This window comes from Podarcis vaucheri, assembly GCF_965113315.1.
Source record: "Podarcis vaucheri genome assembly, chromosome: 2".
Lineage (NCBI taxonomy): Eukaryota > Metazoa > Chordata > Lepidosauria > Squamata > Lacertidae > Podarcis > Podarcis vaucheri.
The window spans coordinates 95978345-95992258 of record NC_138760.1 but is presented as its reverse complement, the minus strand read 5'-3'; the positions used below and the strand labels follow the sequence as shown (position 1 = coordinate 95992258).

General features: G+C 44.4%; 1 protein-coding gene and 1 long non-coding RNA gene across 4 annotated transcripts in view; one reads left to right on the top strand and one right to left on the bottom strand.

Moving 5' to 3' along the window:
- LOC309525497 overlaps positions 1 to 13914 on the bottom strand; it is a 602601-nt gene that overhangs the window by 92835 nt on the left and 495852 nt on the right. The window lies entirely within an intron of this gene.
- The window catches only part of GRM7 (glutamate metabotropic receptor 7), a 435430-nt gene that overhangs the window by 301591 nt on the left and 119925 nt on the right, over positions 1 to 13914 (top strand). For all 3 annotated transcript variants that reach the window (XM_082209416.1, XM_082209414.1, XM_082209415.1), the window contains exon 7: positions 952 to 1091. In XM_082209416.1, coding sequence (XP_082065542.1) covers positions 952 to 1091 — 140 coding nt within the window. The remainder of the gene's footprint in view (positions 1 to 951; positions 1092 to 13914) is intronic.

Here is a 13914-nt window from a genome sequence, read left to right as displayed (position 1 = left end):
TTTCCTGAAAGAGACTAAGGGAAGATGAACTTAAGGATAAATTTGGAACAGCTATTCCCCAGTCTCCTCTGTTGTTGCTTTCCACTCCAGAACTATGTTGATTACTGGAATAAGAACATTTTCTGGAGGAAGAAGCTATTTCTGGATGCTAGTCAAGATTCACTGTCTTCTGGTGGCAATATCTCTTTGAAGCAGATGGAATGTTTTCTGAGGGAAAACACAATAATCAAGAAGTTCCATTCCCAGCACAGATTTCCACCCAAGAATCCCCCCTTTTTTGTAGTGGAATGGACCCACCTCATATATTGGGTCATATGTATGAATTAGACTGGAACCAAGACTGCTACGTGTTTCAGCTAGCTGGCATTGGGTGGGGGGAGTCAGGACAATGAATCCCAGAAATGACAGAAGAGAAGACAGGGAAGGGTGTTTTAAAATGTTGATTTAAAATGTACAGTGATGGGAGGTTGCTGTCTAAGCTGTAATCCCATCCTAAAAGCTCTTCAACCACCAGAGAACAAAGAAAGGTGAAATATACTCCGAGTCGAGTGTGGATTTCATGCTCTTTATTCAGCTCATAGTAGTGAGGAATGAAAGTTCCCCCCAAATATCTGCTTTATATACATTATTTACACAGTGGACCGCACGTGATTGGCTAATTCCGGGATTCTCCTGTAGGCCAATCAGGTTGCGGATTCACTTCCACCTGGAGCTGGATTGGGTCCTGCGAACCAATCATACTGCTGCATTGTTCTAGGAGCAATCAGACTGCTGCATTCTGAATCCTATTGTTCTAGGACCAATCAGACGGCTGCATTTTGGATCCTATTGTTCTAGGACCAATCAGACTGCTGCATTTTGGATCCTATTCAACTCAGTACATAACAAAAGGAAATATTGTAAAGTGTTGGGTCTTTTCTCTCTTTCCTTTTGCTTGACTTCCTTCCTCAGGCAGTGCTGGCACTCCAGTGATGTTTAATAAGAATGGTGATGCACCAGGGCATTACGACATCTTTCAATACCAAACAACAAACACCAGCACTCCAGGCTACCATCTGATTGGCCAGTGGACAGATGACTTGCAGCTCAATGTAAGCCTGTTTTATTCTCTACTTTGTGGTATGCTCATGAGTAGTATGCTGCTACTTCAGGTCGGATACTTGCCGCTGCTGTAGATTGCTGCATAGGGAAAGTCAACTGTGGGCATTGCAATATTGCAACATTATATAGTTCTGTGAAATACCGTATTTTTCCATGTATAACATGCCCCCATGTATAAGACGACCCCTATTTCTGGGGACTTGAATTTAAGAAAATGGGGGGAGATTGCCCAGGGAAGGATTGCCCAGAGTTATTGAGTTGTTGAGCTTTTTTGGGGGGAGGGGATTGCCCAGCGCTGTGGAGGGGTTTTTTTGGGGGGGGGGATTGCAAATGAACATTTATCCGTCAGAGCGAGCAGCGCAATGCGAGAAATCTGCCAATCATCACCCCGTGTGACAAGAAGACGCAGATCGTCTGTCTGGTTGCAGCAGCAGCAGCAGCAAATCAGAAGCAGCCATTGCCGCATGCAACAATCACCCACCCAATCACCACTTGCCATCTCCTGCTCACGGCAACAACCAATCCCCAGTCACAACTCTGCAATAACCATGTATAAGATGACCCCCCCCCCATTTTTTAGATACTTTTTATGGTAAAAAAATCACGGAAAAAGTACGGTACCACCAGCAGCTACCAACACTTAAACAAGGATGTTTTGATAGTTCTACTGTAAGAATTGTAGCTGCATCTTATAGCTGCCAGTTAAAACATCATTAAATAACAGTAACAAACTGAGACAAAGAGCAGCCAAGAAAACAAGCCCGTTGTATAGGCCACATACCTGTTTGTGCCTTTTGGAATGATAGATTTCAAGTATCCCCAGGCATTCTTTAAAAAAATATATCAGGAAAACCACACAAAGGTTTGAGCTTGTATACCTGAAGGTGTCCTACATGGAGAAGGTGGTTGTGATGGGAGATATCAGATAGGAAACAGATGACGTAACGGCAACTCCAAGCTACGCTGCTCTCCCCATTCCTTTTCTGGAATATGTCAAAGCAGGCGTCAAGTCCATCTGTCCTGGTTTTACTCTGGAAATATTTCTACACTGATCCCTCTATTTTATTTTAGAGTGTGTATTGGGGATGGACGAACTACCACTTTACACTGCATGTTGTGGCGCTACCGTGCCTGAATGAGGAAAGGGTTATTGTAGCAAATTAAAGTTGCAATCTTATGCATGCTTGATGGGAGCAAACTCCACAAATTCAATGGGAGTCATTTCTGAGTAAACCCTCTTAGGCTATTAATCTCTGTGGCTGATCTAGCACGAAAGCACAGGATCCCCTGAGCTAGCACCGTGATTGTGTGCAAATTGTATGAGCAAATCGTAAATAAACAAGATACCTCGTTTGAAGTGCATTGGCCAGTATTCAACTACAATGTTGTTGTTTAGTCGTTGAGTTGTGTCCAACTCTTCGTGACCCCATGGACCAGAGCACGCCAGGCACTTCTGTCTTCCACTGCCTCCCACAGTTTGGTCAAACTCATGCTGGTAGCTTCAAGAACACTATCCAACCATCTCGTCCTCTGTCGTCCCCTTCTCCTTGTGCCCTCCATGTTTTCCAACATCAGGGTCTTTTCCAGGGAGTCTTCTCTTCTCATGAGGTGGCCAAAGTATTGGAGCCTCAGCTTCACAATCTGTCCTTCCAGTGAGCACTCAGGGCTGATTTCCTTAAGAATGGATACGTTCGATCTTCTTGCAGTCCATGGGACTCTCAAGAGTCTCCTCCAGCACCATAATTCAAAAGCACCAATTCTTCGGCGATCAGCCTTCTTTATGGTCCAGCTCTCACTTCCATACTACAACTACAATATGCTGGGATAAATATTATTTATAATATGCTGAAATAATGTTTGGCTTCCCCCAATATATGATGAGCATTTCCTAACCTCTTTCAGTTTTCCTGATCACCATGTACTAACTGTAGAAATATTGATGTCCTATTTCTTGTTCTACTCAATGTTCAACTTCCTGAAGCAAAAGCCTATGTCTTAAATACCCATCCATTTGCACACCGCTACATGCTGAACTGCTCAAACTGCACACACAATATAATTGTTTTGTTTTGAGTTTTTTTAACTGTTTGGACAGTAATGTTGTTGCCTGAAATCCAAGCTGGATTTCACTGAGCTGATTCTGAGAAGACTCTGGAATGTTACATAAGGCGAGAGAGAGGGAGAGAGAGAACACATGTGTTGGTAGAGCATGAAGACACATCATCCTCCTATGTTATTTTTCCCCCTTACTCAGTTAACTGTGACTGCAGTAGAATATTGTCTTAGAGTAGGCAGAGTTCTGCAGAATTATTCTGCCAATATGTTGCTTTAGTTGTCAGATTGAAATTCAAGGCAGTGCATTGTGTTGAGACACACGTGTTTCTTAATATAGAACTGCACAGATTGAGAAATGACTCTTCTGGGCTGCTTGCTATCCCAGCAGGAATTTGGTTGAGGTGAGGATATAGAGCAAGTGAATATGCGGGAGAGAATGTTTATATATGTGCAATTGACAGCATTCCTAATATTGCTGAATTATTAGTAATAATAATTTATTCCCATAGGGGAAAAAAAACCAGTGGTACCTCGGGTTACATATGCTTCAGGTTACATACACTTCAGGTTACAGACTCCGCTAACCCAGAAATAGTACCTCAAATTAAGAACTTTGCTTCAGGATGAGAACAGAAATCGTGCTCCGGCGGTGCGGCAGGAGGCCCCATTAGCTAAAGTGGTGCTTCAGGTTAAGAACAGTTTCAGGTTAAGAACGGACCTCCGGAACGAATTAAGTACTTAACCTGAGGTACCACTGTGGTACTTGGGGATTCTTTTCATTAAAATATCAGGACTGAAATGTCGAACTATCAAAAAGAAACTGTGTCTGTCTTGCTTTTTAGTTCATCATCCTATTTTAACATATCACATGATTCACTGGTCTTTAAAAAGGGTCATACCCTCCAAGTTCTTTATTGTACTATTTGATTTAACTTTCACATTGTTTTATCATCCACCATTATGATATAGTGACCAGATTAATGATAGTCACTAGCCAGGTATTGGAAAATGAAGGCTCCCATTTATAAGCATTTGTGATCTGACATAGTCTGGCATATTTTGCTGATAGAAGAGCTTGCCTGCCATGCATTTCTGGGCAGACTGAAATGAAGCACCGCCTCCACAGTGAGAAATGAAACCTGTTGTAATGAAGATGCATCTGAGTTTATTTAACTACTGGATTTTAATTCTAATTCTTGGCAGGTCACAGGTTGTTGAAGAGATGTTTTATTATATAGATCTTGTGGGCAGAGAGTGTTGGCCAAGTGACTTATCGAAATGGGTTTTGTTCTCTCTACCTTCTAGGAGCCTGGCCAGATATTGCAAAGAAAGCATTTAAATCCAGATTATGTGGTGATTTGATTCAACACGATTTGTTGCTTGTTTTCAATTTTAAATCATTCTATGATATACCATGATAACATAATCACTTTCTTAGTCATTTGATCTGTTTGTCAAAAGCCCATCTAGACGTTATGTATTACGTAAGTAAAACATAATTGAACAGAGCATTTTGAAAAAAATAAAAATAAAATAAAAGAGCATTATAGCATTTGGCGATCACATTGGTTTGAAATATCAGATCTGGCTTATAGCTACCTGTCAGGGAACTGACATCAGAGCGAGAGGCGAAGGGGAGGCTCCCAGATGATGCTGGTGAAGGACCCAGCAGCAGGGGGAGAAACAGCTCAGTAGAGGGGGAAGCCAATCAGCGCAACACCGGGGATAAAGGGAGGCAGACGGGGGAAGTGGAGAGAGGGCTCCAGGACTCTTCACTGGACATCAGTGAGGAGAGCCCAGGTCCTCCACTACCCACGCCTTCCCTGCGCAGAAGACTCCCGTGCAGTGAAAGGAGGAGGAGACTGGGTGTCAAACAACTTTTATGTTGGAAGAGGTTCAAGAAACGCCCACTGACGGATACTGCCAGTGACTGAGGCAGCCGCAATGAGAAGGGGCTGTGCAGTCAGAAAGGTTTAACAAGGCAAATTAACCGAGAAAGGCACCAGTTTACGCACGAGTAACTCATACCCATTACACTACCCTACCAAGTCTTTATAGTAATATGTGCAACCCTCACAGTAACAGGTTAAGACTTATTTCTACCTATGATCTGTTCAGCAAGGTACCCAACAATCAAAGGACCCCGATTGAGATACACTAGTTTTCGAAGGTCTTTGGTGCACTATGATTGGACTGTCTAATGCCTTAGAGTTGTTATTATTATGGATTGCTACTTTATTTATCATTCCTTATGATTTGTTGAATTTCATTTTGTTTGGGTTTTACAACCTTGTGGTTGTTTGGCTTGCTTTATTTTAATGCCTGTGATTTGCCACTGGATCTGTATCCAGGAAGGGTGGTTCAAAATTAATTAATAAGGTAATAAATACATACTTACAAACATCTACAAGAGCTTGATTTGATATTTTACTTTACAGAACATATTCTGGTTTTTGAAGGGCTTTCAGAGGATATTCCTCTGTCCTTCAATGTCCAGAGCTTTTCGGATTGTAATTATTCAAAACATGTGTTCGCAGGCAAGTAAAATGTCTCTTCCCTGGCCTCTAGTCTAGACTACACTGAATGTTTACACAGCAGTTGCAATACTCTGATTGTTTTCATATTAAATAATGGGCTATCATGGCCATAATTCTCATGGTGAGTAAAAGTAAAATATTAGCATCATGCCCAGTATGGAAAGCATAACGATCATGATCATGATTAACTTTTATATTTACATCTCTTTTATATTTACATCTCTTTTATATTTACATCTCTTTTATATTTACATCTCTTTTATATTTACATCTCTTTTATATTTACATTTCTTCAAGTTTGTTTTAATTGGCAGTTTTCCCATCATGAACATATCTTACAGCTCAGTATTATATCAAGAAAAGGTACTTTATGGCGTAAGTATTGATCCTTCTTTCCACTGTATTCTCAGGATAAATAAGAATGGTACATAGAAGCTTGAGGGAAAGAAAAATGAATCCATTGCAGCAGAAGAGAGGGTTTTATATAGGATTTCTAAGTATGCCTAATGTTTAAATTCCCAAAGAGTAGCCACATTTCGCACATACAAAAATTGTGAGGGTTTGACTAGTTGACTCTTGTGGTCCCTTCCAACTCTACAATTCTATGAATGTTCTGATTAATGTATATCAGCCCCTGTATGTGTTTAGTTACATCCAGGATGGGGAATCTGCTGCCCTATCCATATGTCCCTTGTCTACCATACTGATCATGGGCTCTGCTGGTTGGGGCTGATGGAAACTGGATCCCAACAACATGGAGAGCCACAGTTTCCTCATACACTCACTACTTTTTCAGTCCACTTAGTGCATTCACTGAAGTAGGTTCTTCCCTACAAAAGCCCCTGGTGATGTTATTCTTAGTGCTTGGGAAACAGTTAAATATCCTTTCATTAAGTTGTCTTGCAGGGTGGAGAAGACAGAGAAATGCTTTTGGGTGACAGAGAGAAGGTGGAACTGTTCAACACCTACTTTGTCTCAGTATTCACCCAAAAGGAAAGCAATGTCCAACCTGGTGATAACAGAATAAATGACACAAGGAGGGAGCTGCAGCCCAATATAGGAAAAGAGGTGGTAAGGGAACATGTAGCTACTTTAAATGAATTCAAATCTCCAGGACCTGCTCAGCCACACCCAAGGGCACTAAAGGAGCTTGCAGATGTAAACTCACAGCCTCTGTCTATAACATTTGAGAATTATTAGTGAACAGGTGAGGTCCCTGCAGACTGGAGGTGGGCAAATGTTGTCCCCATCTTCAAAAAGGCTGGGAAAGAAGACCAAGGGGGATCCAGCTGATTCCCGCCCCGCCCCCCATAAAATTTTATTAAGGTTTTCTCATAATACAATACAATGAAGACAAACTAATCTAGATAAAAACAAGACCAGAGAGAGAGAGAGAAGAAAATGCAGAGTCCTATCTCAAATGTAGCTCTTAACCTTTATCTCAGGCATAGGCAAACTCGGCCCTTCAGATGTTTTGGGACTACAACTCCCATCTTCCCTGAACACGGGTCCTGTTAGCTAGGGATGATGGGAGTTGTAGTCCCCAAACATCTGGAGGGCTGAGTTTGCCTATGCCTGCCTTATACAGAAAGGGGTGGACCCTCCCATCTCTTACCTGGGAGCTTTCCTTTCTTTTCTTTTCCCAGGTGAGGGTGGAATGGACTCCCTTGGAAGGTGGTGGACTCTTCTTCATTGCAGCTTTTCAAACAGAGGTTGGATGACTGTCTGTGGTGGATGCTTTAGTTAAGTTTCGTTCATTGCAGGGAGTTGGACGAGATAACCCTCAGGGTCCCTTCTAACTCTACAATTTATGATTCTGAGAATCTATGACTGTCTGAAAGTACTTTGGGGATGGAATTAGTTTATTAAAGCAATAATGGGGGGCAGGGACAGTTAACTGGTTAACCAAATAAATATTAGATAGTATCAGTCCAACTGATATGTGTTCTGTGACTAATAACATTAGCAATTCAGCAGGATGAAGTAATACAGGAGAACAATCTAATAGTGGATAAATGTTTCTACAAATATTGATTTATATATTACTTAGAATCAACAGATGGTGCTATTTACAAGGGTGGATAGGGAACTGGGGCTTTGTTATAGTTGCTGCTGGAAGAAATTGCCACCACAGCATGCATACTATTTTACTCACTGGACCAAGATTTTCCTTTCAGAACCTTTTATGTTCAGCTCCCAAGCTGCACGTTAAACTTGGTGGTTTTGTAAGGCATCTGATGATGGAAGAAGACACTCTGAAGAGTGTTGGGTTATGCAACTTTTGAGTCATATCCTATGTGCCACATATGACTGTTGTTGTTTAGTCGTTTAGTCGTGTCCGACTTTTCGTGACCCCATGGATCAGAGCACGCCAGGCACTTCTGTCTTCCACTGTCTCCCGCAGTTTGGTCAGACTCACGTTTGTAGCTTCGAGAACACTGTCCAACCATCTCATCCTCTGTCGTCCCCTTCTCCTTGTGCCCTCAATCTTTCCCAACATCAGGGTCTTTTCCAGGGAGTCTTCTCTTCTCATGAGGTGGCCAAAGTATTGGAGCCTCAGCTTCACGATCTGTCCTTCCAGTGAGCACTCAGGGCTGATTTCCTTCAGAATGGATACGTTTGATCTTCTTGCAGTCCATGGGACTCTCAAGAGTCTCCTCCGGCACCATAATTCAAAAGCATCAATTCTTTGGCGATCAGCCTTCTTTATGGCCCAGCTCTCACTTCCATACATCACTACTGGGAAAACCATGGCTTTAACTATACAGTCCTTTGTTGGCAAGGTGATGTCTCTACTTTTTAAGATGCTGTCTAGGTTTGCCATTGCCTTTCTCCCAAGGAGCAGGCGTCTTTTAATTTCGTGGCTGCTGTCACCATCTGCAGTGATCATGGAGCCCAAGAAAGTAAAATCTCTCACTGCCTCCATTTCTTCTCCTTCTATTTGCCAGGAGGTGATGGGCCCAGTGGCCATGATCTTCGTTTTTTTGATGTTGAGCTTCAGACCATATTTTGCGCTCTCCTCTTTCACCCTCATTAAAAGGTTCTTTAATTCCTCCTCACTTTCTGCCATCAAAGTTGTGTCATCTGCATATCTGAGGTTGTTGATATTTCTTCAGGCAATCTTAATTCCGGTTTGGGATTCATCCAGCCCCGCCTTTTGCATGATTAATTCTGCATATAAGTTAAATAAGCAGGGAGACAATATACAGCCTTGCCGTACTCCTTTCCCAATTTTGAACCAATCAGTTGTTCCATATCCAGTTCTAACTGTAGCTTCTTGTCCCACATAGAGATTTCTCAGGAGACAGATGAGGTGATCAGGCACTCCCATTTCTTTAAGAACTTGCCATAGTTTGCTGTGGTCGACACAGTCAAAGGCTTTTGCATAGTCAATGTAGCAGAAGTAGATGTCTTTCTGGAACTCTCTAGCTTTCTCCATAATCCAGCGCATGTTTGCAATTTGGTCTCTGGTTCCTCTGCCTCTTCTAAATCCAGCTTGCACTTCTGGGAGTTCTTGGTCCATATATTGCTTGAGCCTTCCTTGTAGAATTTTAAGCATAACCTTGCTAGCGTGTGAAATGAGTGCAATTGTGTGGTAGTTGGAGCATTCTTTGGCACTGCTCTTCTTTGGGATTGGGATGTAGACTGAACTTCTCCAATCCTCTGGCTACTGCTGAGTTTTCCAAACTTGCTGGCATATTGAGTGTAGCACCTTAACAGCATCATCTTTTAAAATTTTAAGTAGTTCAGCTGGAATACCATCACTTCCACTGGCCTTGTTATTTGCAGTGCTTTCTAAGGCCCATTTGACTTCACTCTCCAGGGTGTCTGGCTCAAGGTCAGCAACCAAACTACCTGGGGTGTACGAGACATCCATATCTTTCTGGTATAATTCCTCTGTGTATTCTTGCCACCTCTTCTCGATGTCTTCTGCTTCTGTTAGGTCCTTACCACTTTTGTCCTTTATTATGGTATTCTTTATATGAAATGTCCCTTTCATATCTCCAATTTTCTTGAACAGATCTCTGGTTCTTCCCATTCTGTTGTTTTCCTCTATTTCTTTGCATTGCTCGTTTAAGAAGGCCTTCTTGTCTCTCCTTGCTATTTTTTGGAAATCTGCATTCAATTTCCTGTATCTTTCACTATCTCCCACGCATTTTTCTTGCCTTCTCTCCTCCGCTATTTGTAAGGCCTCGTTGGACAGCCACTTTGCTTTCTTGCATTTCCTTTTCATTGGGATGGTTTTCGTTGCTGCTTCCTGTTTAATGTTGCGAGCCTCCATCCATAGTTCTTCAGGCACTCTATCCACCAAATCTAAATCCTTAAACCTGTTCCTCACTTCCACTGTGTATTCATAAGGGATTTGACTTAGATTGTATCTTACCGGCCCAGTGGTTTTTCCTACTTCAGTTTAAGCTTGAATTTTGCTATAAGAAGTTGATGATCTGAGCCACAGTCAGCTCCAGGTCTTGTTTTTGCTGACTGTATAGAGCTTCTCCATCTTTGGCTGCAGAGAATATAATCAATCTGATTTCGATGCTGCCCATCTGGTGATGTCCATGTGTAGAGTCGTCTCTTTTGTTGTTGGAAAAGAGTGTTTGTGATGACCAGCTTGTTCTCTTGGCAGAACTCTATTAGCCTTTGCCCTGCTTCGTTTTGAACTCCAAGGCCAAACTTGCCAGTTGTTCCTTTTATCTCTTGACTCCCTACTTTAGCATTCCAATCCCCTATAATGAGAAGAACATCCTTCTTTGGTGTCAGTTCTAAAAGGTGTTGTAAGTCTTCATAGAATTGGTCAATTTCAGTTTCTTCAGCACCAGTGGTTGGTGCATAAACTTGGATTACTGTGATGTTAAAAGGTCTGCCTTGGATTCGTATCAAGATCATTCTATCATTTTTGAGACTGCATCCCAATACAGCTTTTGCCACTCTTTTGTTGACTATGAGGGCCACTCCATTTCTTTTACGGGATTCTTGCCCACAGTAGTAGATATGAGGTCATCTGAACTGAATTCGCCCATTCCTGTCCATTTTAGTTCACTGATGCCCAGGATGTCAATATTTATTCTTGCCATCTCATTTTTGACCACATCCAGCTTACCAAGTGTCAGGGGATGATTAGCTGCTTGTGCTTAAAATAGTGCCCCTTCAGAGTTTGTGCGACCCCACAAACCTCTGTGTGTGACAGAGCTCCTCAGACATGTCTGCTCTAGTCACTTGTAGAGTCCGACAGTGGCTGTCTGCGGAAGCGCTTCCAGCAAAGAAGTTCCTTAACGGAAACGCGTCTCCTGGACTCACGACGTGACAGCTTCCGGCGAAGCATAGGTCTCCCTGCAGTTGCTTCTGACACCTCCCCGCTATTTTCGCTCGAAGTGTCTCTCACCCCTTTCTCTCCCCTTCTGCTTCCTGCCTGGGCTGCTGCGTCTCTCTCAGCATTACTGAGATCCTCCTCCAGAGACCCCGCGCTCCCCCTACTGGTCCCTGCTTTAGCTGTTGACTCTCTCCCAGTCTCTGGGAGCCCTAACACTTCCCTTTCCTCCGATGTCAGTTCCCTGACATCCACCTCCCCTCCAGGGCCCCCCTCTCCCCCGCCCCTACTCTCTCCTCTGGGCGGTGAGGAGCCGAAACCCCTAAAAGAATCCTCCTCATCTTCCGACGTCTCGAACATTTCCCTCCATCGGTCTTCGTTCCGACTCGCTGAATCCTCCTCCACCTCGGAATCAGCGAACCCCTCCAACTCTTCTTCTTCGTCGGTGGTGGCGAAGTATTCCCTCCGGAACCTCGCCACTGGCTGGGGTTTCCGAGGGAATCTCTGATGAAAAGTTTCAATCAAAACCTCGTCATCTACATCCTCTGCCCTGACCCAGGTGTTTTCCGACTCCGGCTCCCCTTCCCACATTACCAAATACTCTACTTGCTCTCCCCTCCACCTGGAATCGAGAATCTCCGCTACATGGTAGCTGTGTTCTTTTTCCTCCATAGCTGGTCCCCTATTGACCCTCCCCTCTCTGTCCCCTATATACGGTGACAGCAATGATCTGTGGAACACTGGGTGCAACTTCATGTGGTTAGGTAACCGGAGTCTGAAAGCCACTGGGTTGACCTGTTGCGTGACTTCAAATGGGCCCAGTCTTTTGGGTCTTAACTTCTTACAACCTCCTTTAAATGGTAACCCTTGGGTGGACAACCACACCTGATCCCCCACCCTAATGCTTTCTCCTTCCCTTCTGGTTTTGTCTGCCTGCCTCTTATATTCCTCCTTCGCCCTGTTTAAATTAAGTTGGAGCTGGCGATGGATCGCTTCCATTTCTTCAACGAACTGTTCTGCGGCTGGAACGCTCCAGTTCTCCCCCTCCCCCCCTGGGAAGGCTCTGGGATGACACCCGTGATTGGCCAAAAAAGGGCTCATTCCCGTGGACACGTTCTCCGCATTGTTATAGGCAAATTCTGCCAACGCCAGCTTCTCCACCCAATCATTCTCTCTGTCATTCACATAACACCTCAAATATTGCTGGAGGACACCATTAGCTCTTTCCGCCTGCCCGTTGGTTTCTGGATGACGGGCAGTTGAGAAATTCACCTCTACATGCAATAAGCTCATGAGCTTCCTCCAGAACCTGGAAGTAAATTGTTTCCCTCGGTCCGAAACCACCCTCAAGGGGGCACCATGCAATCTAAACACATTTTCCACAAACAATTTAGCGGTTTCTTCTGCTGTGACCGCATGTGAGCAGGCTATAAAGTGGGCCATCTTGGTTAACAGGTCTACCACAACCATAATGGCTGTCTTCCCTTTGGACCTGGGCAGATCAGTCATAAAATCTATTGCCACTGCCTCCCATGGTCTTTCCGGCGTGGGTAGTGGTTCTAATAAACCTGCCGGTGCCCGCCTCTCCCCCTTGGCTCGTTGACATCGGTCACACCCTCTCACATACTCCCGCACATCTTCCCTGACCTTGGGCCACCAGAATTCCCTGGTAACCAGCCACATGGTTTTGTGTTGCCCAAAATGCCCTGCTGTGGGGCTATCGTGCAGTTGCTTGAGTACCTTTTCCCTCAATTCTCCTTCAGGTACGTATAACGCTCCCTTGTAGTACAACGCCCCGTTTCTCTCCTCAAAACCCCTGGGTTTGCCTCCCTCCCTCCTGAGACCCCTGAGTTTGTCCTGGGCATATTCATCCTGCACCGTTCCCTCTATCAGTTCCCTTAGCCCCACCAGTGCCGCCCCACACACCCAGCGATCCTCGGGAATGACATGGGTCTCTTCGGGTGCACCCTCTCCCTCCAAATATTCAGGTTTGCGTGATAGAGCGTCCGCCCTAACGTTCTCCTGGCCTGGTACGTAACAAATCTCAAAGTTAAATTTGGAGAACTCCTGGGCCCATCTCAACTGCCGTTGGTTGAGCACTCGCGCAGTTCTCCAATACTCTAGATTCTTATGGTCCGTGCGTACTTGCACCTTCTGTTGTGCACCAATTAGTAGGTGCCTCCATCTCCGGAAGGCCTCATAAATCGCAAGAAGTTCCCGGTCATACACCGTGTAGTTTCTCTCCGATTTGTTCAGCTTTCGCGAAAAGAAGGCACACGGTCGCCACTCGGACCCCTCCTTCCCTGGCTGCAGAAGAAGCACCGCCCCTATGGCTCTGTCAGAAGCGTCTGTTTCGACCCTCAGCTTTTTTTGTAAATCCACATGTAGAAGTTGTTCGTCAGAGGCGAAGGCCTTTTTCAGTTCCTCAAACGCTCGCTCCGCCTCCCCCGTCCAAACAAACTTCTTTTTGCTGCTGAGACAGTCCGTGATGGGCGCCGTCAGGTGAGCGAAGTTTCGGATGAACTTACGATAAAAGTTTCCAAACCCTAGGAACCTCTGCACATCCTTCTTAGTCTTGGGGGTTTTCCATTCCAGCACCGCTTGAACCTTGCCGGGGTCCATGGCCAACCCCTTGTCTGACAAGCGGTACCCCAGGAATTCCACCTCCTTGGTATGAAACTGACACTTCTCCAGTTTCACCCACAGTCTGTTGGCATGCAGCCTGCTCAACACTTCTCTGACGTCTCTCACATGTTGCTCCTCATTCTCCGAATACACCAACACGTCATCTAAGAAGGCCACGCAATTCTTGTAGAGCAAAGGCCCCAGTACATGGTTCATAAAGGCTTGAAAACACGCGGAGCCTGCTTGTAATCCAAAAGGCATAACGAGATATTCAAATGCCCCCAAAGG